Below are 26,628 nucleotides of genomic sequence, written 5' to 3' on the forward strand. Positions count from 1 at the left end.
ATGATCAAAAGTGTTGAAGATTCGGCATGGAACATAGTCGTTTTAAATATAATGGTCTGAAAATGGGGCAACCATGATGACAAATGGCGTGGGTAGAGGGTTTACTCATGCCCAAACCATATCCACCCACATACAGAAACACCTGTTAATTCCATGCAGTCTGGCATTAGGGTGAGACATCAGGGGAGTGATGGTGGTATGTTATGGTAGTCTCACCTCCAGCAGGAAGGGCAGGATGGGCACAAATGTCTTGGTAAACCCTGGAGAGCAGAATGAGGGCTTGCACGGTGCAGTCTCAGAGGGTAGTACCGCGAGATGGGCACAAGCCTACAATATACACACAGACGTCATAAAACTATTGATGATTTCAAAGAGATTATCTGAAAAGATCAGAAATGTTGTTTTCATTCATTTTTTTTCTTTAATGTTGTGGAAAAACACAACAAAAGTAATGTAATAGAAGACTGCAGAGAAGGGAATAAACAGAATTCAAGTCTACATACTTGGGATTGTAAAAATAAATGTGGTTAATGGCGCCACCTCCTGGAGATCAATGTAACTTAAAGAATTAAAAAAATACAAAATTGTCTGTAATACTGGATGACATTTTCTTGCAAACCACATACTTGATCCATGCGATGATGACTTGACATAGCGGGTAATTTAGTGGCTCCAGACCGTCACTGGGATAAATGGTGCTCAGTACCGGACACAACAGATACAGACAGTGCACAACATACTGCCAGTTATACACAGACCGATATGTCTCCTGAGGACACAAATGCAAAACAATAACACAAACTTACTAATTATAAAGGAGGCAAAAACTGCTAGACAGTTTAAAATCTCTTGAAAATCTTTAGGAAGCCTTGACAAAATACAAATGAAAAACAGTCAAGACACATAACTACCTTCTTCATATTCATGCCGTTTCCGAGGTGGATGGCGAGTTGACGGACATAGATAAAGGCATGCTGGCATGAAACGTGTGTCCAGAGAATACATCACTGTGAGGGACTTCTGTATGGTCCTGCATGAAATTTAAAATTGGGAGAGAGTTGGGCAAATGTGAACTTGCAGTGCTTCATGTAGGCGATATACATTTGCTGAAAACAGAAAACAAAAAGTGAACCGTGTGATCTTCAGTTACTCCATTAACCATGAGACTTCAAATTATAGGTAGACTGATATATATCGGTTTTACAGTTTAATTGGTACTGATAGCTGCTTTTTGAAACTCAGTTACAAAAATAAATGCAGTAGTTGCCAATAATATATCTTATATATATATATATATATATATATATATATATATATATATATATATATATATAAAATCAGGTGAATATATAGGCTAAAAGCTTAATTTGTTAAAAATACTTGCAAACAGAGCATTATAAAAGAGCTAAGTCTCTATCATTTCAAAATAAGAGTCCCCATTTTATTTCATTCAGTAAATTGATTTAAAAACCTACCGGCCGATTAATCGAATATCAGCCTTTTTCACCACCTTAGTTATCAATGGTGGCAAAATCGGTTGACCTCTTCTTCCAAGTGAACCTACATTTTATTTTCACAGCTGAAAAATGTTGTTTAAACAATTTTTCATTATACATGCAAATACTAAAGCCTTGTTTTGTCTTTCATTTGAGGAAGGTGTAAGATAATTAAGGTTGTATTAAGGTCAAATGATTTATTATTTCAATTAACTGGCACCACATGATTTCAAGACACTGATCAATTGTTCCTCATTGAATAAATACAAATATAATTTCTATTTGTTCACAACATTATCTTAGTAGACTCGTTTGACCACAGCAAACCCTAGGTGCTAGTTTTTAAGAAATTATGAATTTACAACCCACAAAATGAACAATCAATAATTAATTTTCAGGGCGAACGGTTTTCACATTAATAGTGAATGGTACAATGGTTCACGAGATAAATACCAAACACTTGTTTTCATACACTGAGTTCAGAAAACATCTTCAACACTACTCGAACAGGGGGGCCTGGGTATCTCAGCAAGTAAAGACACGACTACCACACCTTGAGTCGCACACCTGGAGTTTGAAGTTCGCGAAGAATCGGCACTCCAAATTAGGGAGAAAATCCCCCCCAAACAAACACTACGCAAACAATATGAACTTTATAGGTAACTGGACCCACGTTTGTGCCGAAATCTCCAAAGACATAAATCACCATTGTATGGATACTCCATGAACATTTTGGTTATAATCATTAAGTGAATAACAGGCAGGGTTTTTCCTGCATAGAGAATTATGAGCCGGCCACTTCCGTCAAATTTCATGCTGCCTCTAATTGTCGACCAATTGATTCTGTATCCTGAGAAAAGGAATGAATAATTCTGTGGAGGCAAGGCATAGAACTAGTTGGGTCGGAGACGAATAAATAAACATCATCTGCATAAAGTAAAAGCTCTAGCCACCACCTCTAGCCACCACTCCTCGAAAATCTTCTTCCTTTCTTATCACAGCTGCTAATGGTCCCAGGGCAAGACAGAACAATAAGGGGGAAAGAGGGCAACCCTGCCGAGTGCCCCTATCCAGAGTAAAATAGTCTGAAATTAATCCATTTGTTTGTACTGCCGCTACCAGGTGTCTATAAAGTATCTTAATCCATTAAATAAAAGTATTTACGAACCCGTATATTTCCAAAACCTTAAAAAGACAATCACATTCTGCCTTTTCAGCGTCAAGTGTGATGGCAGCGACCGGACTCTGATCATTCGCCATTTACCACATGATATTCATGAAAAGCCTAATGGCTCCTACAAGATCTTATCTCAGAATCAAGAGAATTGTTTTGCTCAGTTATCAGTTTAGGGAGATCTAATGGTTCCACAAAGTTTATAATATCTTCATCAGTAGAGGAAGACGTGGAACTATAGAGATCAAGATAGAATTCTTTAAAAGATTTATTAATATCAATGGCCGAGGAAAATATTTCACCACCAGCAGATTTCACATTCTTAAAATAAAGTAGTTATCCTAACTGACCTAAGACTGGGAATATTTTCTATGATTAAATGTCAGGAATAGTGAAAAACGGAGTTTAAATGTATTTGGCTAAGGTCAGTAAACTTCTGACTTCAAAATCAACACTTATGATGTGCAATAAAACCAAACTTACCTTGATAACAGTTTAGTTTAGATGGAAATCCTGTTTGTGCCGACAGATCTTGTTGAGAGCGAGGAAGGCCAGGACCCTCAGGGTCTCCTCTCCTGTGCTCCACTGTTTGATCAGATTCTAGTGTCAAAAAGGAAAGAACACCACAAATGCTGCGACTTGTGGGTTTTGCCTGGTTTGGAAACATCTATTTTTTTCAGGGCACCGAGAATTAATCTGGTCTTTAGGTGAAATTGAGTGTTTTGTGCAGCTTCAAACAAGTGTCTGTACTGTTTTGGCAAGCACAGGTAGTATGGCACCATCTGGTTGGTGTGGTGGGGAACTGCAGCTGCCTGTGACAATGGACTGGGTTAAACTGGAAAGGAGCTGTGGAGAAAAACATCTTAAATATATTAATTAAAGTTCATTTCTAGCACTGTGATAAGCTGAAATGTGTATATTTGTTCTTATTCATAAAATACTTGCTCTTATCCCAGCTTAATATGCAGAGACAACTATAGGTATGTCATTTGTAGGTTGATTTCTCTGAAAAGTGCATCAAATTTTGCTCCGTTTGCTTGAGCATCTGACCAGCCAGACACAGCAACATTGGTTCAGCCAATGCCATGTGTTTGGGGAGGGACTGTGTTTGCCCTACAAATGGCAGATGTGGGTGGGGGGGGAGAACCTGTCATTATTTTTGTAATGTCTACAGGTGAAAAAATACACACTTCAGCTTTAAATAAACATAATTTAGAAATAAAATGAAATTACAACACAGACAGAGGAATATTTTACGGAACAATTAACAAGAAATCTTCCTTAACAACACCAGCTAGATACATCTTAATATCAATCTCAAGTTTTTGCTACCTGGAACTTGAGGATGGAAGTATTAATTGGAAAATATGTATATCAAATAGAACTATCAGCAAAAGAAGAAAAATGATCTGTGCAGTGCAGATTAAGTGACTAGGACCAAGTATCTCTGCAAAGGCAGCAACAAAACTCACTTCTTCTGATATTTTAGTGGAGGTTTGAGATTCAGCATTCTATGCATCTCAACAGGACAAGGGAATTGAACACTGCAAATACAACAGGCGAAAGACGGACGCTGTCAGGTGTGCATATTAAACATATGCTATTTTAGTGCGTGCTGCCTGTGAATAATGCAGTCAGTTAGTTACCTGTGCTGTCTGAGATGGTATATCGACAGAGCTCCTCTGACTGGACCTTCGCTGTGGCCTTAAAGGCTTGTGTGATGTCTCTTATCAAAAGTGATGTGGGCTCTTTCTGAAAAAAAGAGAAAAACAAAACATAAGAAAAACTGAAATTTGACAAAACAGATGTAAAAATTGCTTTAGTAAAAACTATCAATGAGGGAAGAAAATCTGAGACAGAACATCCATAACTTAAAAAGTTTTATTTCCTCCACACACAAAGTATACTGTTATTAACAACATTGATTCAACCAATGTCGTGAGTTGGGGGCGGGACTATATAATTGTTTGATAAACAGAGATGTACAGACATTACACACCTAACTTTAATTGCATTATCGGACCCTGCACACTTAGCTAATTAATTCAATTAAATCTATTTGTGCAGCCGTTTTTACAATGCACAATGCACATATTGTTCCATATGCAATTTACAAAGAACAGTGCCTTAAAAAAATAGTTCACCCCCCAAAAAAATCCTCACATCATTTACTCACCCTCATGCCATCCCATATATGCATGTCTTTCTTTCTTCTGCAGAACATAAATGAAGATTTTCAGAAGAGGCTCTGTAGGTCCATACAATGCAAGTTAACGGTGACCAGAACATTGAAGCTCCAAAAAGCAAATAAAGGCAGCATAAAAGTAATCCATATGACTCCAGTGGTTAAATCCATGTCTTCAGAAGTGATATAATAGGTGTGGGTGAGAAGAAGATACATTTAAAGTAATCTTTTATCTAGAAATCTCAAAACTTCACTTCATTTGAGAATTCACGTTCTTTGGACATATCACCATCCTTCTGGTCAGGCTGGTAAAAGGTGAAGATTAATAGTAAAAAAGGACTTAAATATTGATCAGTTTCTCACCCACAATTATATCATTTATGAAGACATGGATTTAACCACTGTAATCATATGGATTATTTTCATGCTGCCTTTGTTCTTTTTGGACCATCAAAGTTCTGGTGCCAATTCACTTACATTATGACAACCATCAGAGCTAAGATATTCTTCTAAAAATCTTAATTTGTGTTCTGCAAAAGACAAAGTCATACCCATCTGGGATGGCATGAGGGTGAGTAATTGATAAGAGTATTATTACATTAATATGCCCATAAGCAAGTCAAAAGGTAACAAGGGACAATAGCTCCCCCTTTGCAGCAGTTCAAAAACAATCAACAGCCATGCCAATCAAATATGCATATTTTTGTTTTTCAACTTCTTTGAGTGAAGTTTGAGTTAATATTGTATAACAAATACATTTTAATTAAATTTCAGCAATGTTGTGGTTGTCTCACGTATATTCTGCATGACACCCTGGTGGTAAACAAATAGTGGCATTAGGCAATAAATAAATATATATATATATATATATATATATATATATATATATATATATATATATATATTGGTTGATCAATAATGTTGAGCAATCACTTTTGACTGTGAGAAAGAGGATGTTTTGACCACTTGAATTTCCTAACAGAAAACATACAAAGACACGAATAAGCATTTTTTAAGAAATAAAACCCTCATTCCTTCTCTCCAGTTCTCAATCATTGCTTCTGTCACCTTGATACCTTCCTTAGATGTCTTTTTGCATAATTTGTTCTTGAATTCTCCTTTTCATCTGAGTTAGCTTCCTAATGTCACACAAAAATACAAGGTTTTTTTTAATATCCCAAGGAAAACAAATACAGGGGTAACATATACAAAACATGCAAATTGTTTGTAAAAAATTACATTATATGATAAAGCCCCATTGATTTATAGAATAAAAAGCTCTGAAACCCACATCACACATTTGCATTTAGCAGAAATGGAAATACAAACTCTTAAACTTAAAGTCCACTCTCACTTATTCTGAGGTGCAGGTTTCATACTCTTCCCATTGTGTATTGTTGAATCTTCATCCACAGTCATCTTCCTCCTCAGAATCAAATCCAGACAGCATGAACACATCTACATTGAGGTTCTCCAACTTCCTTCACAAACGCAGATAACAAATAACTATCATAAACTATGTTTAGAAAACGTGTTAATGTAGCACTTTCGAGCCAGTCTTAGGTCATCACCGGTAAATGTACTACACTAAAAACATGCAAACTGACTCTTCCCAAAGCTATTTGCTCATCCTCATGGGCTAAAGCTAGCAAGCTATAATCAAAATATCTGTTAGATAAGCGTCTTAGGAAAGGAAACTGAGCTCTGACAACACTTCCAAAGATACATTCACTGCATGCTAACCCATGATATAATATCTGAACATATACGCAAGTGAAAATATCTAAGAACGGGGCATACCTCTTGGTTTCCCCCTGCCATTCTGGATGGAAACTTGCATAGGGACGCAATACCCACAATGCATCAGTTTGAAGGGCTCAGTTGATCTACTGTTTAACGTTACGTTAATCGCTGAAACAAAAACAAAAAAATTATATTCGTTTAATTATAAATCTGTTCAGTTTGTATACCAAAAGCCCAAAAGATAATTACCATTTTAGAGCCATGGATTCCCTTGGGATTTACCTATACTTTGTTTTTTTGGACGTTTTGGATTTATGACAAACATTATGAAAAACTGGTAAACATTATGCACTTGAAGATACTTGGAAATTTTGTTCTACAACATAAATTACACACAGTCATATCTCAAACGTGAATTGTGAAAGCACCATGTTTAAAATTATTATTATTATTATTATTTTTTTTTACAAAAATGTGCTAACAAGTTGCTATAGCCTGTAAGAACTATTACGGTTTTCCATTTTGTCAGACATGTTCACTAACATACTTGAGGAATTTGTAGTGCTTTTCTGTCAACTTGTTAGCAAGCAAAATAATTAAATTTTTAAACACATTGCAGATTTAAAATTCACGTTTGAGGTATGACTATAATTTTTGTTCTAGAACCAGTCAAGTATCTTTAAGTAATTTTTACCACAGAACATATTTTACACATAAATTGAAAAACCCCATTAGGAAAGTTCTGAGGAACCCATGGCAAATTAGCCTTCCAGGTTTGCATATAAATTGACGTCAAGGCCTGAGCAGCTCTATTGAGTGTGTTTCCATGCATGATGTTACACCAATTATGCTTAATATACAGTTAACATATAAATTCATGTAAATGTCTTAAATGGTTTTCCATTATCGGGATAAGGTCATAAAGGTTTTATCAAAAACGATTGGCACCCCTAGATTTTTGCCCATTTTCTTCAGTACTGTCGCTCCCTAAACACATATTACGTAGAGAATAAGTGTGCTTACACACTTGGTTTTATATATTTCCTCCCTCTCCCCCTCCCCCGCTGATCTATGTGTACTGTACATCATATCATTTGGGTCCGAACTGTGTTCTGATTTGCCAAGGATGCACTTACTGTGCAACAGGAGCGGAACTAGGGGGAGGCCGTGGCCACCATGGACCGAAACCTGGCTAGCCCATTGGCCACCCCACTAACAATTGCCGTTTTGGTAATTTTTTGTCTTGGGCACAATTGTGTTAGTCTTTTTACACTTTTTAAAGAGAAAAAATATTGGGTGCACTGAGCACCTTAAACCTAAGGACGCCGAAACAAAAGACAAAACATTTGGTTCGGGCGTGATATATTAAACAGAATATTATAGGTTTTAACAGAAACGCCGATCACAGCTCTGAGACAGAGGTCTGTTTTGATGCGATATTTGCTGTAACATGTCAACCTACCACACACGACTTAATAAATCACTGTATGTATCAAAATTATTCACCATACGCAGACAAAACTGGAGAGATCTCTACACAGAAAGAAACGAGTCTTGTCAATCAGACACAGACGGAGGCAGGTGAGTTCAGAATCTGATCTCATCCAGAACAAATCGCAAAATCGGTTCCAATTTATTCTGCTGATAATGAAGGCTACGTTCATTTATTTACCAGTTTATTGATTAGCCTCTTACAAATATACGATGTGCAAACAGACGCACGTTGTCTCTCGAAGCTGCAGTGTTATGAAATTGCTGCTTTATCGCATTGTTGTGGTCTTTGTTCAGACAGACACGAATTTATCAGTTCAAGAGTCTGCAAGCGTGTGTTACAAGAGCATCGAGCATTTCCTAGTATATGACGCTGTAGTTTCAAGCGTTTAAAATGTGTTGTGATGGCTGAATGATGATATTCTTGTGTGAGCTGTCAGTGCAGGTATCTTCATGTCTGCACTGTAAACCCAGAGACGGTGAAATATGGGACCAAACAGCCACCAAGGGGTTTTAATTGTTATGTTAGATGAGGCAACCTATGACTTTTTTAACCTATACATTTTCACCATTTACATTTTTGTATATGCTTGGACAGCAGACTAATTTTCTACAATGAGCGGTGATGCGATTTGAGATTTGTGGTGTTTGCTTTAAACAGTGTAACGGCCGTAGTGTCGAAAAGCTTGACGACATCATGTTTTGTTCAGTGAACATATGAACCATTTTACCCACGCATCGATTTACATTAAAATAATTACGAGAATAAACATCCGGAGCGACCTTAAGAAGTGACGTCAGCTTCCAGAGCTCATGCGGCTCTCATTACGTCAAACCCCCCAAACTGAGGCTTTATGCATTTTTCATATGGACTGAGATGCTCTGCCGCTGGACTCCAAAAACAAATCCAAAACATCCATCAAAGACATAGAGCAAAGAAACGCGAGGGAAACGGATCCATAAGTGCAGGTAGTGCTGGTTGTGTTGCTGTCGTGGGTGACTTGTATGCAAAACAGAAAGGGTGAGTAATGTATGGTGGGGAGAGTATGAGATGCTCTGGATGGCACACAGTGTGCTGAGCCAGATGTAATGATGCTGGTGTTGTCTGTGGTGTAATCTTGTCATTACAACACTGGAGTAGCCTGTCTGGTGGTGTTTTTGAAAAATATGGGTACCATGTTTACTGTATAATCAGTAGCACCAGTAACACTCCTTAATAATAATAATAATAATAATAATTTCTGTCAAAATACTGTAATTACTACAGTTAGTTTTACCTCTATTTAACAATTTAGCATTAACCTCAACTGAAAAACTATATAGGATATTGTAAGAAGCTTTCAGAATAATTCTGATATTTTGTTCAATATATATATATTCTTTTATTACAGTGAAACATATTAACTGTATGTAACTGGTTATAACTGCATGTTAATTACACTTGACTTTGATTTGGTGGAGCAAGTTTTTTTTTCAAAATATTAATAATATTTCTGAAACAAAATTGTTTCACTGCTTATTTTTTAAAGACATAATGATGCTAAATTATTCCAAACTATTTTGCATTATTTCAAACTATTTTACTTTTCCAAATCATTTCTTTTTTCAAGATTTTCAGCTTTTAAAGAGACCTTTTTATTTATTTATGTATTTACTGTGTCTGGATGGCGTGATGAGTGTCATGTCAGGACAAGCTAATTCTCTTATTTAACTGAGTATCTCCTGATTAAAGCATAATTTTCTTAAATGAATCACGGATACTGATGTATTTCATAACGCAACTTTTTCTAAGAAGTTGTTACTGTTTTGAGGGGAAAAACAGTAGAAATCAATTCCTCTATTCTCACCAAACTACAAATGTCAGCAGTTACATCACTTCTGCACATTTTAAACAATTCACTTGTGACCTCGGGTTTCAAACCACAGTATTTGCTTTGTATGACTGCAAGATTTATACATCTAAACCCAAATGCCATTTTGTGGGCAGCTGCATGACTGCTGGCGGTAATACGGAGCCCATTACCCCATGCACTTTTCATGCTCTCACCTGTTGTCTGTTATTTGAAGTAACATGAGTACTTCTTGGGGAGCATAAGTGGTATTGTTAGAAAATCAGTGTCTTATAATCGGTTTATTTACCAGGATATCCCATTGCTGAACGTTTTATTCGATAGACATTTGATTCTGCTGATTTTAAACCAAATTAGCGTATCCACTGCAACACTTATTGTGGGCCACAATTATCCTGGAGAAGTCCATCTTTGTAAAATTTTAAGTTGGATTGCTATTTATCACCCTACTTTAAAAGTCTCACATATCCAATCTTTCCACTCAAACTAAAGTGTATGACAGATACTAGCACACTACCATGGGCACCATGGTTTCTATAGTGATGCTGTTGATGGTGGATTGAAAGTGTGCAGTTTGTTGGCTGATGACCCAGGCTTTGTCAAACCATTTGTCCGTTTATCTGTAACAGAGTTTCATTCTTATAATCATCCAGCTCATTTATTTATACAATGGGTTGCTGCTGCTTTTGTGTGCCTGAATCTTTATGTGCACATTTAAAAACCTTTTTTTGAGGCCTCAGGCCAATCAGGAAAGGCCACTGACTATTTAGCAGCAAAACCTATGCTTTAACTAAACTACTGTGCTGCCACAGACTGAAAATGCATAATAAGAATGAAAATATCTTAATTTGTGAAGTGATATTTTTCATAATATTTGATGCTTGAGAGCTCTGATGTGGCTGTCTTCTCCAATTATTACTCTGTAATCTTTAACCAAAATGCTAGTCAGTCTAGTTGAAACTTGAAAGCCACCATTATGACTTTGCTGGATGAAAGGAAATGGTAAAACATAAGAAAGCAGCAAATTAACAAATTAAGATTGATTTACAGCGTGGCAAATTACTCAAAAGACTGGTAACGGTAATGCACACGGACGGTAATCTGTCTTACTGTCATGCTGATTAATAAAATAGCATTAGCTTGGATGAGAGCTCTTAAATGCCCCATGAAACTCCTTGACGAGTGCAGTTTATTTTCCTGTGTTGATGTATTTCCTTTTGAAACAGGAAGTTTTTTCTTTTAATAGCCAATAGCCTTTATTTTTACCTCACAGCAATGAACATTAGGCTCGTTTGAGATGCCAAATGCCTGTTCACATTTTTAGTTCATTAAAGACACTTATTTGAGATATTTTACAAATATGATAATAATCATGTATCATCCCTTCTTATCGCAGCTGCTAATGGTACCAGGGCAAGACAGAACAATAATGGGTGAAGAGGGCAACTCAGCCGGGTGCCCCTATTCAGAGTAAAATAATCTGAAATTAATACATTTGTTTGTACCGCCATTACCGGGTGTCTATAAAGTATCTTAATCCATTCAATAAAAGTAAAATCTAAATATTAATAAAATAAAAGTTATGTCGAGCAGACTCGGGAAGAGCTCATCTTGGAATTTCACCATATCTCGGCCTTCTTCTTTCTCAGGAATTCCAACAATTCAGACGTTGTTTTGCCAGCTACAATTCTCTAAGTCTTCCAACTTTTCCCAAATGCGTTCATGCGGTCTTGGTCGCTAGTGGGTTAGCAGCTAATTCCCTCTCCGATGACTCCAGATAATTGATCCATTTCTCGACGTCTGTCACTCTTGTAACCACCTTAGAGAATTTTATCTCCATGGCAGTGATTGATCAACGTATTACAGCAAGATCCTCCCAAGTCAGCAACGACCTGCGCCAGCATTGCCGACATGCTCGATAGTTGACGCTGAATCTCTCCCGCTGCACCATCAAAACTGAGTCCCTGGCCTGTGGCCCTGTCTGGGGTATCAGCTTGAGCACGTAAGTGTCTTTTAATGTCTCCAGAAGCCAGAGGAATTTGAATTCTTTGACATATTGTCTTCAGAGAACAGATATGGAACAGGGTGTATCGAATCTCACCGGTTTATGACAAAAAAGTATTAAAACCTAGCAAAGTGCGCAAAGCTTGCCGTTCATACGTCCGACCCTCACATGGTGCCACGCGACATTATGGTGGTTTAAGACAATGAGCATCAAGCTGTGTCGTCAGCAAGTCGTTTCCCATCGTGATTTCAGCTTGGGCATATGGGGTAAACCGAAAGTGATGCGGTCTTTGAAGCGAGGTGTCACAGTCAGTTTTTCCAACGAGAATATTTTTGACCTACGTAGTCATGACATCACAGCAAGTTGTACAGCTTTCTAACCAGCATGCACCTGACGGTGATCACTGGTGATCTCATCATGTTGTTCATCTCAGACGAGCTGAATGATTTGCTTCTTGTCAGAAGCAGTGTGTGTAAGTGGGAGACATTCTCATTCTAGAGAGCATATTATTGGATGAAGTTTTTGTTTACATATAAACACCCTGGCACTTCTGGGTTCTTTTTGCCACAGCAGAAAAAACTGTCAATGAAACATAACACAGATTGATCTTAAAATGCCCAAAAAGTAGGGCTGAGTGATAAATATCAATATCTTTTTATCGGAAAAATAACTTTTCAGTATTGATGATAAACCTTCGAGTAATTTACGATTTATGTTTCAAATCTAGGCAATCAGGTAATCTACGTTTTGCTAAAAAAGCAGTTTGGCAAAGTTCTACACACAACTAGCTAACTAAATCACAGTCATGAAATCAGCTGGTTAGGAAGTATTAGCATGTGATTAAGGAACACATTACATGAGACAGGAACTAGATTTTCAAAATAAAAGACATGAAATACAGCCAGCTACTGAGCTGGAGTTTGGAGTGTCACAAGAATGTCTTTCAGAGGAATCAAACTTCTGCTGAAGGTGATGAAATTGGTGAAATCTAATTGAAAAGTGATCACACACCTTGATTAAATCATAAACTGAGTATACTTTAAAGGTAGCTTACCCTCTGGAGTTTACTTGTAAACAAACAATGTGTTTACATTAACTATTGTGGTCTAACAAACATGTGGAATGCATTTGCTTTACTATAATGGAATAAAATGTATATTGTGATAAATATCGATATTGAATGGTGTAAAAACATTTTCTTTGGCCAAAATCGCCTAGCCCTACCAAATAGTGCTAATAATTGGAGATTTTGGCTTCTTTAAATATTCATCAGTATTTGGTGGTTCAGGAAAGAAATCATAATTCATGATTTATCATAACTTGTTGCTGCTCTTGGTAGATTTGAACTTTTCACAAAGGAATCACACAAACACTAATCATGACATTTTTAACCAGATCGGATATCGGTCCAGTGAGCCCAATCCAAATTCGATACAGTGTGTTTGTCATGGTCATTACTTTCAAAAAGACTATTGCTGCTGCATTATCCAGTAAACTAGTTAACAATGAATTATTTCTTAATAGGTTACACATTTATATTGAAATAATGTGTAGTTTGTGAGGTTTGTGTGTCTTTTCATATAAACGAGTACCCCAATCAGCTCCAGACAGTGAGGTATAGTTATTCTAAACTGATTAAGAAGAAAACAACACTGGTACCGGATCGAGATCAGGATTGGCTGATACCGGGAGCTCAGGGCTCGGAAGAGAAAAAGTGGTATCCTAGCATCCCTAACGATGATTGTATACCACCATGTGTAATCTAACAGGACGAACAGGATCCCATCTCTAAATATGATGATATTGAAGTAAAATATTATTATTTATTTTAAGTGAAGCAATAATTTTAGCAGTAAAGATGCATATGTCATGTCTCAAGCTAGTTTTTATTTTTATATGCCAGATTTTCAGGCTTTAGAAGTGTGTAAAATTTGTATTCATTAACCTGTTCCATGTCGGACACAGGCATGTTGAACCAAGTTAAAACTTGTTTTGCTGACTTGTTTTATATTTCTTTACTGTAAATCATGGATATTTATTTATGATATATTTTATTAATATTATTACATTAAATAATGGTTAAAAGATTATTAAAACTGCAGCACTGCTCATATCTACCATTAGTAGCTGCTGCTAAAGTGCGGTTGCCAGCTGTTTGACATCAAGGTACTTTCATCTTTACACCATTGAATTCTAAATTCATATATCTGCTACTTTTGTCAACTTTTAGAAGTGCACTAGCATATAGATTGTCTCAAGGTTCATGACACAGACTAAAAGTTAAATTAAAGAATGACCTGCATCTCTGTTTAAACTATTCTCACATGTGGCTTTCTGTCTTCAGTTTCCTAGATTGAGGCACCGGCACCAGCAGGCCTCAGAGAGCACCGGCATGATGGAGGGGGGTATGCAGCTGCTCAATAGAGATGGCCACAGCATCTCGCACAACTCCAAGCGCCATTACCATGACGCCTTTGTGTCCATGAACCGCATGCGACAGCGCAGCCTGCTCTGCGACATCGTGCTCCATGTGGCCAACAAGGAGATCAAGGCACACAAGGTGGTCCTGGCCTCCTGCAGTCCATACTTCCATGCCATGTTTACAAGTAGGTCATATTCTACATTGCTCAGTTTAAGGAATGAAAGCACTGTGTTACCGACAGTATGTCTAAAAAAAAAACTTTTGTACTGTATGTACTGTATGGCCTTCTAATTTGTTGACTAATCATCTTTTTCGGAATCTCATCTCTCAGATTTACTTCTGCATGTACATCCACACACATCTTTCTGTCCCATTCCTGCAACATGGCCCGTTACTGTAGTCAGCAAAGTTCACAGATTGCCATAAAATCAAATGATCTTGATCTCATTTTTCAGGCCATTCAACTAGACATGTTTAGCTCTTTGGAATACTTGATTTTGATTGGTCAATTGCATCGTTGTGGTCAAACATTTTATATAGTGACCACTAAACTGTATATTTCACCATTGTCCCAGGCAACCAGTCTTCAACATTGAGCTCTTGTGACTCGTGGCTTTCTGTGGTTTCTTTCTACTCATTTAATCAAATAATTTTTTAAAAACTCAAAACAATGCTCCATGGCCTTGTAATAAGTAGGATAATGTATAGTTAGCCAGTCATTATTGCAAATTATTATATAACATTATTCGAATTATGGATTAGAAGCCCCCTCAGCAAGATACAAGATATTCCTGATCACCTATGTGTGGGTTTATTTTGTGATAATGATTACATTATTATTCCTTTATTTTTATTAAAATAATAATAATAATACAAAATGTCCATGTCACATTTGAGTTGCTCGTTGATTCCTAAAAATATGTGTATTGTGTACCTCAGTGTTTATTTCCTATGTGTACATTACCTCAACTTCAAGCATTTCCTTCCTGCCTTTTGTCATGTCCTGTTGTTTTTCCCATGCTTTAATCTCTTCCCTCTCCCAGTCTCAGGTCAGCAGGTGTCTGGTTTTTCCTATTGCTCGTCAATCCCCCTGCACCTCAGACTAGAGTATGATGGTATGTGTCAGGACAGTGTGGGCTGATCAAAGCCATGACTATTCTGAACTTACCATACACTAGATGTGCATAGAATGCCTCAACTTTAATCTACTTATAAATGGCATTACTTAAGTTGCTTAACTGAGAATAACACCAGTACTGACAATGAGTGTGCTGCATTTTTCTAAAAGAGAATTACAGTAAATAATATTTTTTCATATTTTCTTTAGAGGTCTCCAACCCATATGATTGAAAGTAAAAGCATTAAAGCTTTGACCTAAGTGTTTCACTGAGTAAGACTACAGATGAATCTTATTAGACCAGTAAATTTAAAACACATAATAGGTTATTTCTACTAATAAAACTACATAGAATTTTAAACTGCAGACAAGTCAAGGCAAAATATGAAAAGATTATTTGAGTAATCAGAGAGCAAAATCTGTCTAAAATAGTGAGAAAAACAAATTTAAAGGTATAGATCACCCAAAAATATAAATTTGATCTTCCTTTTATAGAACACAAAAGTAGATGTTAGCCTCAGTCACTAGTTCACTTTCATTGCACATCTGTCCTTCCATCCATCCATCCATCCATTAGTTGCTGTCCAATTAAAAATTTGACATTTGAATATTCATTGAATTTAAAAAAGAAAAAAAAAACACATTTGAATGCAAAAAATGTATATTATAATAAAAAAAACAAAATACAAAAAACGGATACTGCATTGATTGCTTTAATTTATTTTTTACGCATTAAACAAAACAAATTAATTACAAATTAACACCCTACATTTCCCAGCTCTAGTTCTTTGCAATAATTTAATACAGTGCTTTATGGTTTTTATATATTCATGTGCTCTCTTTTGGACCAAGGAAACAAAGTCAATTAAAGGGTTAGTTCACCCAAAAATGAAAATTATCTAATAATTTACTCACCCTCAATCCATCCTAGGTGTATATGACTTTCTTCTTTCAGCCAAACACAATCGGAGTTATAAAAAAATATCCTGGCTCTTCCATGCTTTATAATGGGAGTGAATGGTACCTTAGATTTTGAAGCCACAAAAAAGCGCATTCATCCATCAAAAAAGTAATCCATACGGCTCCAGGGGGTTAATAAAGGCCTTAAAAAACTAAGCGATGTGTTTTTGTATGAAAAATATCTATATTTATTACTTTATCATCTATAATCACTGGCTTTTTGTTTCAGTTTAGAACTGTATTTATCTGTTTCTTTACTCACAATGGTGCGTTTGTGTGCTTATCCTCAGTTCTCAGTGGAGAACTGAGATTATGTTTGTATCATGGCAACGCGAATACATCACACGAGAGACCACTTGAGCGTCAAATGATAAATCTCCATCCACTTCCATTTTAAGGACCTACTGAGCTAAGAAATGTTTCAAATGTGTTTTGGTGAAGAAAGAACGTCATACACAACTGGGATATCATAAATAATGAGAGAATTTTCATTTTTGTGTGAACTAACCCTTTCAGGGAAAATTTCGAATTTGGTTTCTCAGCCCAGCTAACAGCCCATCCATCCATCCATCCATCCATCCATCCATCCATCCATCCATCCATCCATCCATCCATCCCCTGCCCTAATCTATCATTGTTCTTAAAAAGCATTTATAGTACAGTGCTGTTTAAGATGGCCTGGTGTGTGTGTGTGTGTGTTGTGTCTTTGCAGATGAGATGTCAGAGAGCCATCAGACTCATGTGACCCTGCATGACATTGACCCCCAGGCCCTAGAGCAGCTGGTGCAGTATGCCTACACTGCCGAGATTGTAGTAGGGGAAGGAAACGTTCAGGTATGTCAGCTTCAGTGACTTGAAGAGCATTCTATATGTTCAGGCCTGTATATTTGCAATGACCCTGCATCTGCTCAGGTTGTTATGTTGTTTGCTCTGTGAGGCATTGAGCAAGATGGTATTTTAAAATGTTTTGTGCAAACTTAGAATTTGCATCTTTGCAAATTCATGCAGTCTTCTGAGACCTGTGCTGTTTCAAAACTGTGCTGTATGTGTGTGTAAAACAAAAACAAAAACGGCAGCTAGTTTACAAAAATGTACACTTTATTTGGTCTCATTATATAAAGTATGCTTCAAAGATTTTAAGATTCATTTTCAGTTGTTTTACCTCCCTCTATTGTTTTTTTTTTTTTTTACTTAATTTCGCTCTTGCAGTATGTATGAATGTGTATAGTTAGGTATGTTACATATACAGTATATTCCACTCTTGCTGTATAAATGAGCGACTCTGGCTTTACCTTGTGTGTAAACCCCAAACAGACCCTCCTGCCCGCAGCTAGTCTCCTCCAACTCAATGGAGTAAGAGATGCCTGCTGTAAATTCCTCCTCAGCCAGCTGGACCCCTCCAACTGCCTGGGTATCCGCTGCTTTGCAGACACTCACTCCTGCAGTGACCTGCTCAAGTCGGCCCATAAGTACGTCCTGCAGCATTTTGTGGAGGTGTCAAAGACTGAGGAGTTTATGCTGCTACCTCTGAAACAGGTGAGGTTAAACTTTTGGACAGTAAGGAGGTTTATCCACAAATGAAAAATCTGTCATTATTTACTCACCAGGTTTATATTCCAAACCAGTATGACTTTCTTTCTTCCGTGGATTAAAAAAGGGGGATTTTTAAACATATACTATATGCTCAATGAAATTGAGGACTGTTGCTTTCCCAGCTGCAAATAAATAAATCACCATAAAAGTATCAACAAAAATTTGTCCATGGGTCTTTTGAAGTCATATGTCAGCTTTGCTTGAGGAACAGACAAAAATGTGTTATTTATGGTGTTTTTGGAGCTTGACAGACCTAGTTCACTTTCATTATATGGAAAAACTGCCAAGATGTAATTTAAAAATGTACTTTTTGTGTTTGTTGTCATATGGGTTTGGACAACATAGAATTTTCATTTTTGGTGAACTATCTCTCCAACCACCCTAAGTCATTTGAAACTCAAGTTGAAATAATTTTCATTTTATTCAAGAATCGATTTATTGGGGATATAGAAAAGAGAGTTGTAAATTGTAGCTGTAAAATTTGTACTGGGGCAGAGCCATAACAATCCTCATCCTGCAGATGTCTAATTATATATGTTACTGACACCACTTCCTGTCACATTGGCCTTGAGCATTTTAAAAACTGAATCTCTTGATCTGCCCTCTCCGCCTTCTTGTGACTGAGCTGATCTGTCATCTGGGAGACCTTGGTGTTTTTTAACACAGTCCCCAGAATAAAATGATCTGTACCAACTAGTTATGTCAGAAGTTCTGGGTAAGTTAATACCACAATATTGCAATATCTTTAGATTCAATTTGGTACCTGCACACTGTTTGATCTTAATTTAATTAAATGAGAAATACTTAAGGGCTGTTATAATAAATATAATATTTTTAAATAGATTCATATTTATATGAATATATATATATTTTTAAGTAAAAGTTAGTTTTTTCAATAGCATATTAGCAATTACTGTGATATCGAGATTGGAATCAAGAATCATGAAATTTGTGGTTTTGGGATCAACTACTGACATTTTACTATTGCAACAACCCTAGTACCAACTTGACCTTCGCTGCAGGATTGCTGAACACGTTCAGGGGAGTTCTCGTTTAAACCACCCTCACCATTTTAAAGAAGCAGAACGGCTCTTCTCTGACTCGTCTAAGTGAATATGTCAGAATGTGTTGCACTGCAGTGACACTGAAATGAACGCTCTCTGCATCAGCACCTTGTGTCACCTTGAGGTTTCTACAGTACTGTACAGATTCAATCATCAACTTGAATATGCAGTGACAACATAAAAAACCAGCCCCCGCTTCCATATGACACTAATTTCATCAGCTCTAATCCGCTCTTGTCACAGAAAAGAAAGTTCATTTGAATAATCTGAGTGATGGTGCTGTAACAGTATCTCTGCTTTGAGAGCTTGCTTCATTCTATGAAATCCCCCTGCTGTTTAGAGACTGATTGGAGAGAACCATTAGCGAGTGGGGAGACTGGTGACCGCTGTTCTCTCCGTCTGCCTGTGATTCTCTCTCAACAGCTGTTGCTGGTTGGTGGCTCCTATTTGTGTCTATGCCCACTGGGTTTTGAAGGCAGCTTCAAGCTTGATGACCTGGGAGACATATGTTTGCTTGTAGCCATAGCAACTGTGCCATCTGCTACAAATAAGCAAACAGTGACCGGGACGCTGAAGAAGCTGTTGTAGTGCAGTGTGCAAGGCAGGCAGAGAGTTGTTTGTGGATTAAGGCTGGTGGTGTGATGCTATTACACTGTTCGCAGCAGCTGAGCTGGCCATTTGGTTAATATCTGGCACTGCGATACTTAATACCACACTCATGTATTGGCTGGTTAAATCTGGCCTTGAAAAGTGTGTAACAACCTCAGAGGCATCAACCCAAGCCTCTGACGTCACATCGCAAAGGTTTGCTTTAAAAGTGCGTGATTTCTGTGGCACTAGCAACACTAAGCGGAATTCCAGAAATAGTAAAGGACAAACATGTACTTTAGTACTGACCCAAACTCACTCCATTGGTTGAGCCACAAGTTGACTTGTCAGATCGCTCCAACAAACAGAGAAATGTTTTGAAAACGTCACAATATTTACACTTTTCCAAGTTAATTTAAGAATGGCTTACTTGTCTGTCTGCACATTAAGCAATGATAGAAGAGATTAGTTTATATTAAAAACCATCACACTTCACTTGTGAATGCGAAGACCCTTAAAGGTGCTATCAGTAATATTTTGTGTAAATAGTGGCCTGGATGCTGCATCATTCAAACAGTAGATTTCAGTTACCAATGCCATTGTAGAAATTCACTTTGCAGTATGTACAGCGAGCCATGAGTAATTTAATCCATGAATGAACGTGTATGATAACAGGGCAGTTACTGGGATTAAGCGAGTAGTATTTAGCTGGTCATGTGATGCTAACATAGCTGCCCCCGTGAGGTGCCCCTGCTTCATGTAGTATATAAAACAGCTTTTATAAGGTAATTGATATGAATGAACTCTTCAACTCACATGAGTAGTCATGATTTTATACATGTTTCCAAGTTACTATTAATTTCTTTAGAAGTAATACTGTTTAAATGAAGGAAAAATTACTGAGTGAACCTTTTATGTTGAAAGTCTGCTCCAACAGACTTATTTCAGACAGAAACAGGATATTTAAAGAGAATAAACATAGGGCAGGACATGACTTTATCCATCGGAACAGATTGGATCTTGAAAAGTATTCAGCATGCAAGGAATTTAGTTTCAGAGAAGGAGCGATTTTCTTAAAAAACTAAATTAACAAAAACAATTAATTATTCCAATGATTTTCTTTTTCTTTGGAAAAACATGCACAGATGGATCCTTCACAATATGTCAAAGATATGTCATCATTTACACATGTTCTTCCAAACCCATAATACTTTCTTTCCTCCGTGGATCACAAACGTAGATGTTAGGCAGAATATTAGCCTCAGTCACCATTTCCTTTCATTGAATGGAAAAAAAGATGCAATTAAGTGAATGGTGCCTGAGGCTAACATTCAACTTTTGACTTGTTGGTTTTCTTGTGATTTCTGTAGGTGCTGGATCTGATATCCAGTGATAACCTGAACGTCCCATCTGAGGAGGAGGTGTACAGGGCCGTGCTGTGCTGGGTCAAGCATGACATGGATGGGCGGAGGCAACATGTGCCCAGGGTGAGTGTGATCCTACCTGTCCTACTCCACTTTTAACATCAGCAGAGTGAATCATGTTTAATGCTTATAAAGGATAATGCAACTCTTCTATCCCCTCCCTTTGCATTGTCTGATCCTCTCAACCTTCTTAAAACGCACACACATGCAAATCTTGCCTCTCACTCTTTCCATCCATCTCTCTCTTCAGCTGATGAAGTGTGTTCGGCTGCCCCTGCTGACACGAGACTTTCTCATGAGTAATGTGGATACAGAGCTGCTGGTGCGTCATCACTCTGAGTGCAAAGACCTGCTGATCGAGGCACTGAAGTATCACCTGATGCCCGAGCAGAGAGGCGTGCTCAGCAACAGCCGTACCCGTCCACGGCGCTGCGAGGGTGCAAGCCCAGTTCTCTTTGCCGTAGGTCTGTAAATCAGGGCCATTCAATTTACGATTAAAGCAATCTTCCTTGTAAGATGCACACATAGGTGGCCAAGCAGTTATGGTGTTGGAAAACAAATTCTGTACAGAAGACAGACTTAAATATTTGTGTGGGGGGGTGTTGGGGTTGACCTAAATAAAGGTCCCAGACCTAAATAAATGGGTAGTGTTTAATTTGGATTCCACTGAAGCTGATCCATATGTGGCGCTAGGGGTGGGCTACCAGGCTTAAGCACCATATTCTTTCTGTAAAGCCCCTCAAATTTTCATACTTTGATCTTTGATCATATCTGAGACAAGGACCTTTTTGTTTTAGTCTCAGTAATATTTAAAGATTTATTATATAAATGCCACCTAATAGATTTAACATTTAAACTTTTACCATAGTGTATTTATGACAGGGTGGAGGGCAGGGCCGGGTCGTAATTCCACACACCCGGCCCCTAATCAGGCTAATCAAGCCTCAGAGAGGGATAAAGGCTGACTGGAGACTGCAGTGCGAGAGAGAGAGAGATTTACAGGCAGCTGTCCGACACCTTTGCGCATTTGTATTTTTTGTTTAGTTCTTCATTAAACTGTTATTTATATCGTCAAGCCAGTTCTCACCTCCTCCTTTCCATTAATCCCTTTACAGTATTATATTCTAATATTTCTTAAATTAAATTAAATGTTCACACAAAAATGAAAATTCTCTCATTTACTCACCCTCATGAACACAAGCAAAGATTTTTAGAAGAATATTTCAGCTCTGTGGGTCCACAAAATTCAAGTGAATGGTGACTAAATATTTGAAGCTCCAAAAGCACATAAATGCAGCATAAAAGTGATCCATATGACTTCAGTGGTTAAATCCATGTCTTTAGAAGTGATATGATAGGTGAGATAGGTGGGTGAAGAAACAGATCAATATTTAAGTCCTATTTTACTACCAATCTTCACTTTCACTTATAAATTCTTCTTCTTTTGTTTATGGCGATTCATATTCTTTGTGCACATTGCAACCTACTGGGCAGGGAGGAGAATTTGTAGTAGAAAAGATCTGTTTCTCACCCACAGCTATCACATTGCTTTTAAAAAAAATATTTAACAACTGTAGTCTGGATTATTTTATTCTGCGTTTATGTGCTTTTTGGAACTTCAAAGTTTTGGTCACCTTTCAATTGCCTTGTCTTGAGCTTCAGAGCTGAAGTATTCTTAAAAATATCTTTGTTTGTGTTTAGCAGAATAAAGAATGTCAAACACATCTGGTATGGCATGAGGGTGAGTAAATGATGAGAGAATTTTCATTTTTGGGAGAACTTTTCGTTTAAGAACATCCAAAAAAAGTAGATTTCAAATTCATAGTGACACATACAGAAGCTCACAGAGGTCATCATTCATGCATTTAGTTTTTTCACAATCATATTTTATCCTCTTGTTTAGTTGTACATCTGGCCTTCCACATGTCTTTCTGTCCTTGTTAGAGCCAGTTGTCCTTTGTCTTTGAAGACTGGAGTGTACACCTTTATATGAAATCTTTTTGGAAATGTCAAGCCTTCATTCCTCAAAACAATAATTGACTGACTATTTTCTAGAGAAAGCTGTTTCTTTTTTTTTGTTGCCATTTTTGACCTAATATTGACCTTAAGTCTAGGCTAGGCTAATCAAAAGACAATGTTAAGCTTCATTTAATGAACCAAATAGCTTTCAACTGTGTTTGTTATAATGACAAGATATGTTCTAGTACCAAATTAGCAATTTGTCATGATTATTCAAGGATAAGGTGTTAGAGTGATGGTTGCTGGAAATGGGGCCTGTCTAGATTTGATCAAAAAAATAAAAAATACTTTTTTCAAATAGTGATGGTGCTGTTTTTTTTTTTTTTTTACATCAGTAATGTCCTGACTATAGTTTGTGATCAGTTGAATGCCACTTTGGTGAATTAAAGTACCAATTTCCTTCCGAAACAGCAAAATCTGTACATTATTCCACACATGTGGCTGCCAGTGTATATATTGTATTATAAATAAATTCTAAAAATAATGCTTTTATATTCATGTATTAATTTACGTTTCATTAATATCATTTTGACTTATAATCAGTGTGACAAGGAGGAGGGCAGGGCCAGGCCATGAGTCCGCATGGCCAGCCCACAATCGGGCTAATCAGCCGAGGAGAGGGGTAAGGCCAAGCCAGATGCTCCAGTTCGAGAGAGAGAGAGACACACGCAGCTGCCGTGTGTGTGAATTTTGTGTTTGTGTCTTTTTGTTTGTTTTCATTAAAATATTTGACTTTGAACTTTGACTGTTCAGTCAGTTCCCGCCTCCTCCTTGCCCATTTTAACAGTGTACAATCAGAATATATAAGGTTTATATAATCTGGTTTTGGTCAGCAAGAACAAATATTAGAGTGAACTTTGGTCTTGAGAATAGTTTGTTCATGCCAGTTGCTTTAAATTGTGTTTCTATGTATTTCTCAGGTGGAGGCAGTCTTTTTGCTATTCATGGAGACTGTGAGGCTTATGACACCAGGACAGATCGCTGGCACATGGTGGCGTCCATGTCAACACGACGGGCACGAGTTGGAGTGGCTGCTATCGGAAACAAGCTCTATGCTGTGGGCGGGTACGCATACTCTAAATTCCCATGGGTCGAAGATTTTAGAGCATCGTAAAATACAATTTAGCCACTTTTTTTGTATTATAGAGCCAAATTAAGGTGGAAGAGTGCCAAGTTTTGTGGGATGAGTCTAGGTTTCTCAGTTAGTTTAGCATAAAAATTTGAATTGATTCTCATTATGATCCCCTACTGTGGAGAATACCAAACTCATGAAAGCAGATTCCTCAGGCTTTTTCTTTTGTTGTCTGCTGAACAATATTAACTGCAAACCCATTTTCCAAAGAGCCAATACATTTGGCATTTTTTGCATATCCTCTGCTGATTTTGGGGGAAAATTTAGCAGAGCTCAGAGGGACCGATTCCATTTAGGGCTGTTTATTAGTAAGTCATTGTCAGGCTTCTAAAAGCAGTCAGTGGGGATGGAATTATGAACACGTCATCTATCACAAGCCCGTATCCCACAGGTACTCCACTGCTGAGGGAATCAAATGTTACATGAGATTATTTAAGAAATATGTCAGGTGTTGACAAATAATGTAATTTCTGTGAATGGTAACAGTTCAAACATGTCCTGTCATTACTTGTTCTGGAAGATAATTAGTTTCACCCTCTATTTCTCATGCTTTTCCCAAATCAGGTATGATGGCACCTCTGATTTGGCCACTGTAGAGTCATATGATCCAGTAACTAATGTGTGGCAGCCTGAAGTTTCCATGGGAACGAGGAGGAGTTGTTTAGGTGTAGCCGTACTACATGGTCTGCTGTATGCTGCAGGAGGATATGATGGTGCTTCCTGTCTCAACAGGTATATGATTCTTAAAGGAATGTTCTGGGTTCAATACAAGTTAAGCTGAATTGACAGTATTTGTGGCATAATGTTGATTACTACAAGAATTTGGGTTACAGTGAGGCACTTATAATGGAAGTGAATGAGGGCCAATTTTTGAACATTAAAATACTGAATTGTTTCAAAAGTATAGCCACAAGACATAAACATTATACATGTTAACATGATTTTAGTTAAAGTTATAGCCAATTTTACAACTTTGTTACAGATATAATGTGATATAATGTCAAGAAACCCTAAAATGACTGTAAAAATTACTATTTTAACAAATTTACAGCTCAAATAATACATGGGTTTTAACAGAAGAATGCAAGTGCTTTTATAAAATAATAATTTTCACATTTCTGCCTTTTAAACCCTTAAAAAATTGGCCCCCTTCTCTTCCATTGTAAGTGCCTCACTGTAACTGTGCTTTTTTTGGGGGATGAGTCTAAATAATCTTTGTGGTAATCAACATTATATGTCATTTCAAACACTTATGACTATTGTTCATCATGGAATGCAAAAAGAGATGTTACACAACAGGGCTCGACAATAAGGGCTGCACGATGGCCCGGGGCCAGTGTGAGAAAGATTCGGGCCAATTTCTAGAACTGTCACTTGCCCGATCGGGCCAGTGCTGCATTTATAACATTAGTGCAAGCAAACAACAAGTGAGAGAGCAGAAAAATTACATGGAGTGAACGAAGTCTTCTAACCGAGGATCACAATGCAAGCAAGATCACAATGGCTATTAGGTTATTATTATCAGAGCTGTTCAGCTGCAGGGTGAAGTTGAATATTCTAGAAACAGTCTACTTCATATCATCCTCATAAAACACCTTTTACATGTCTCCTTTCTGGACCATACAGGTATTTTTGTTTATGTTCTTTGTATATCAGTCAGCATTGGTCTTGTTTGGGTTGCCTGATTTCATGTTATATACACATACTGTATAATATACATTTACTGTATATATACATAAACTGTACAATACTGTATATTACACATCACAACCTATTAAGTAGCAAGTCTGTTCTCTCAGCCAATAATGAGATCTTTAACTCAGTAACTAAATCTTTGATCCTTCTTGTGAAAACACTACACATGGGCAAACTTTGCATGACAGCATGAAGAAATGGGTGACTGAAAACCCATCATCTTAATATGATGTATTTATGAATTTATATCTGTAAATGTATTTATATGTATGTATGTATGGGATTACATAAGGCATAAGTCATATCTTGCAAATTATGAATGTGATTCAATTTGGGGGACATTGTAGTCTTTATATTTTTCCCCTTTTTCTCCCGAATTTGGAATGCCCAATTCACAATATGCTCATCCTCGCGGTGGCGTAGTGACTCACCTCAATCTGGGTGGCGGAGGACGAATCTCAGTTGCCTCTGCATCTGAGACAGTCAATCTGCGCATCTTATCACGTGCTTTTTGAGCATGTGTGGAGGCGTCACAGTATTCTCCGCAGCATCCACGCACATCTCACCACACGCCCCACCGAGAGTGAACCACATTATAGTGACCACAAGGAGGTTACCCCATGTGACTCTCCCCTCCCTAGCAACCGGGCCAATTTGGTTGCTTAGAAGA

At 37.4% G+C, this 26,628-nt stretch overlaps 1 protein-coding gene and 1 pseudogene across 2 annotated transcripts in view; one reads left to right on the forward strand and one right to left on the reverse strand.

Moving 5' to 3' along the window:
- The window catches only part of LOC127629235 (nucleolar complex protein 2 homolog), a 65,398-nt pseudogene extending 58,694 nt beyond the window's left edge, over positions 1–6,704 (reverse strand).
- Positions 6,705–8,011: 1,307 nt separating this feature from the next.
- The window catches only part of LOC127629232 (kelch-like protein 17), a 30,052-nt gene continuing 11,435 nt past the window's right edge, over positions 8,012–26,628 (forward strand). The window contains exons 1-8 of one of the 2 annotated variants that reach the window (XM_052106371.1): positions 8,012–8,179; positions 14,289–14,550; positions 17,156–17,277; positions 17,758–17,979; positions 21,059–21,175; positions 21,363–21,576; positions 24,052–24,196; positions 24,828–24,995. In XM_052106371.1, the coding sequence (XP_051962331.1) occupies positions 14,337–14,550; positions 17,156–17,277; positions 17,758–17,979; positions 21,059–21,175; positions 21,363–21,576; positions 24,052–24,196; positions 24,828–24,995 (1,202 nt within the window). In that variant the 5' untranslated portion in view covers positions 8,012–8,179; positions 14,289–14,336. Of the gene's footprint in view, positions 8,180–8,938; positions 9,059–14,288; positions 14,551–17,155; positions 17,278–17,757; positions 17,980–21,058; positions 21,176–21,362; positions 21,577–24,051; positions 24,197–24,827; positions 24,996–26,628 lie in introns of those variants that run through there. The other variant, XM_052106372.1, reaches the window with a different exon arrangement.

This window comes from Xyrauchen texanus, chromosome 35 (genome assembly GCF_025860055.1).
Source record: "Xyrauchen texanus isolate HMW12.3.18 chromosome 35, RBS_HiC_50CHRs, whole genome shotgun sequence".
Classification (NCBI taxonomy): Eukaryota; Metazoa; Chordata; class Actinopteri; order Cypriniformes; family Catostomidae; genus Xyrauchen; species Xyrauchen texanus.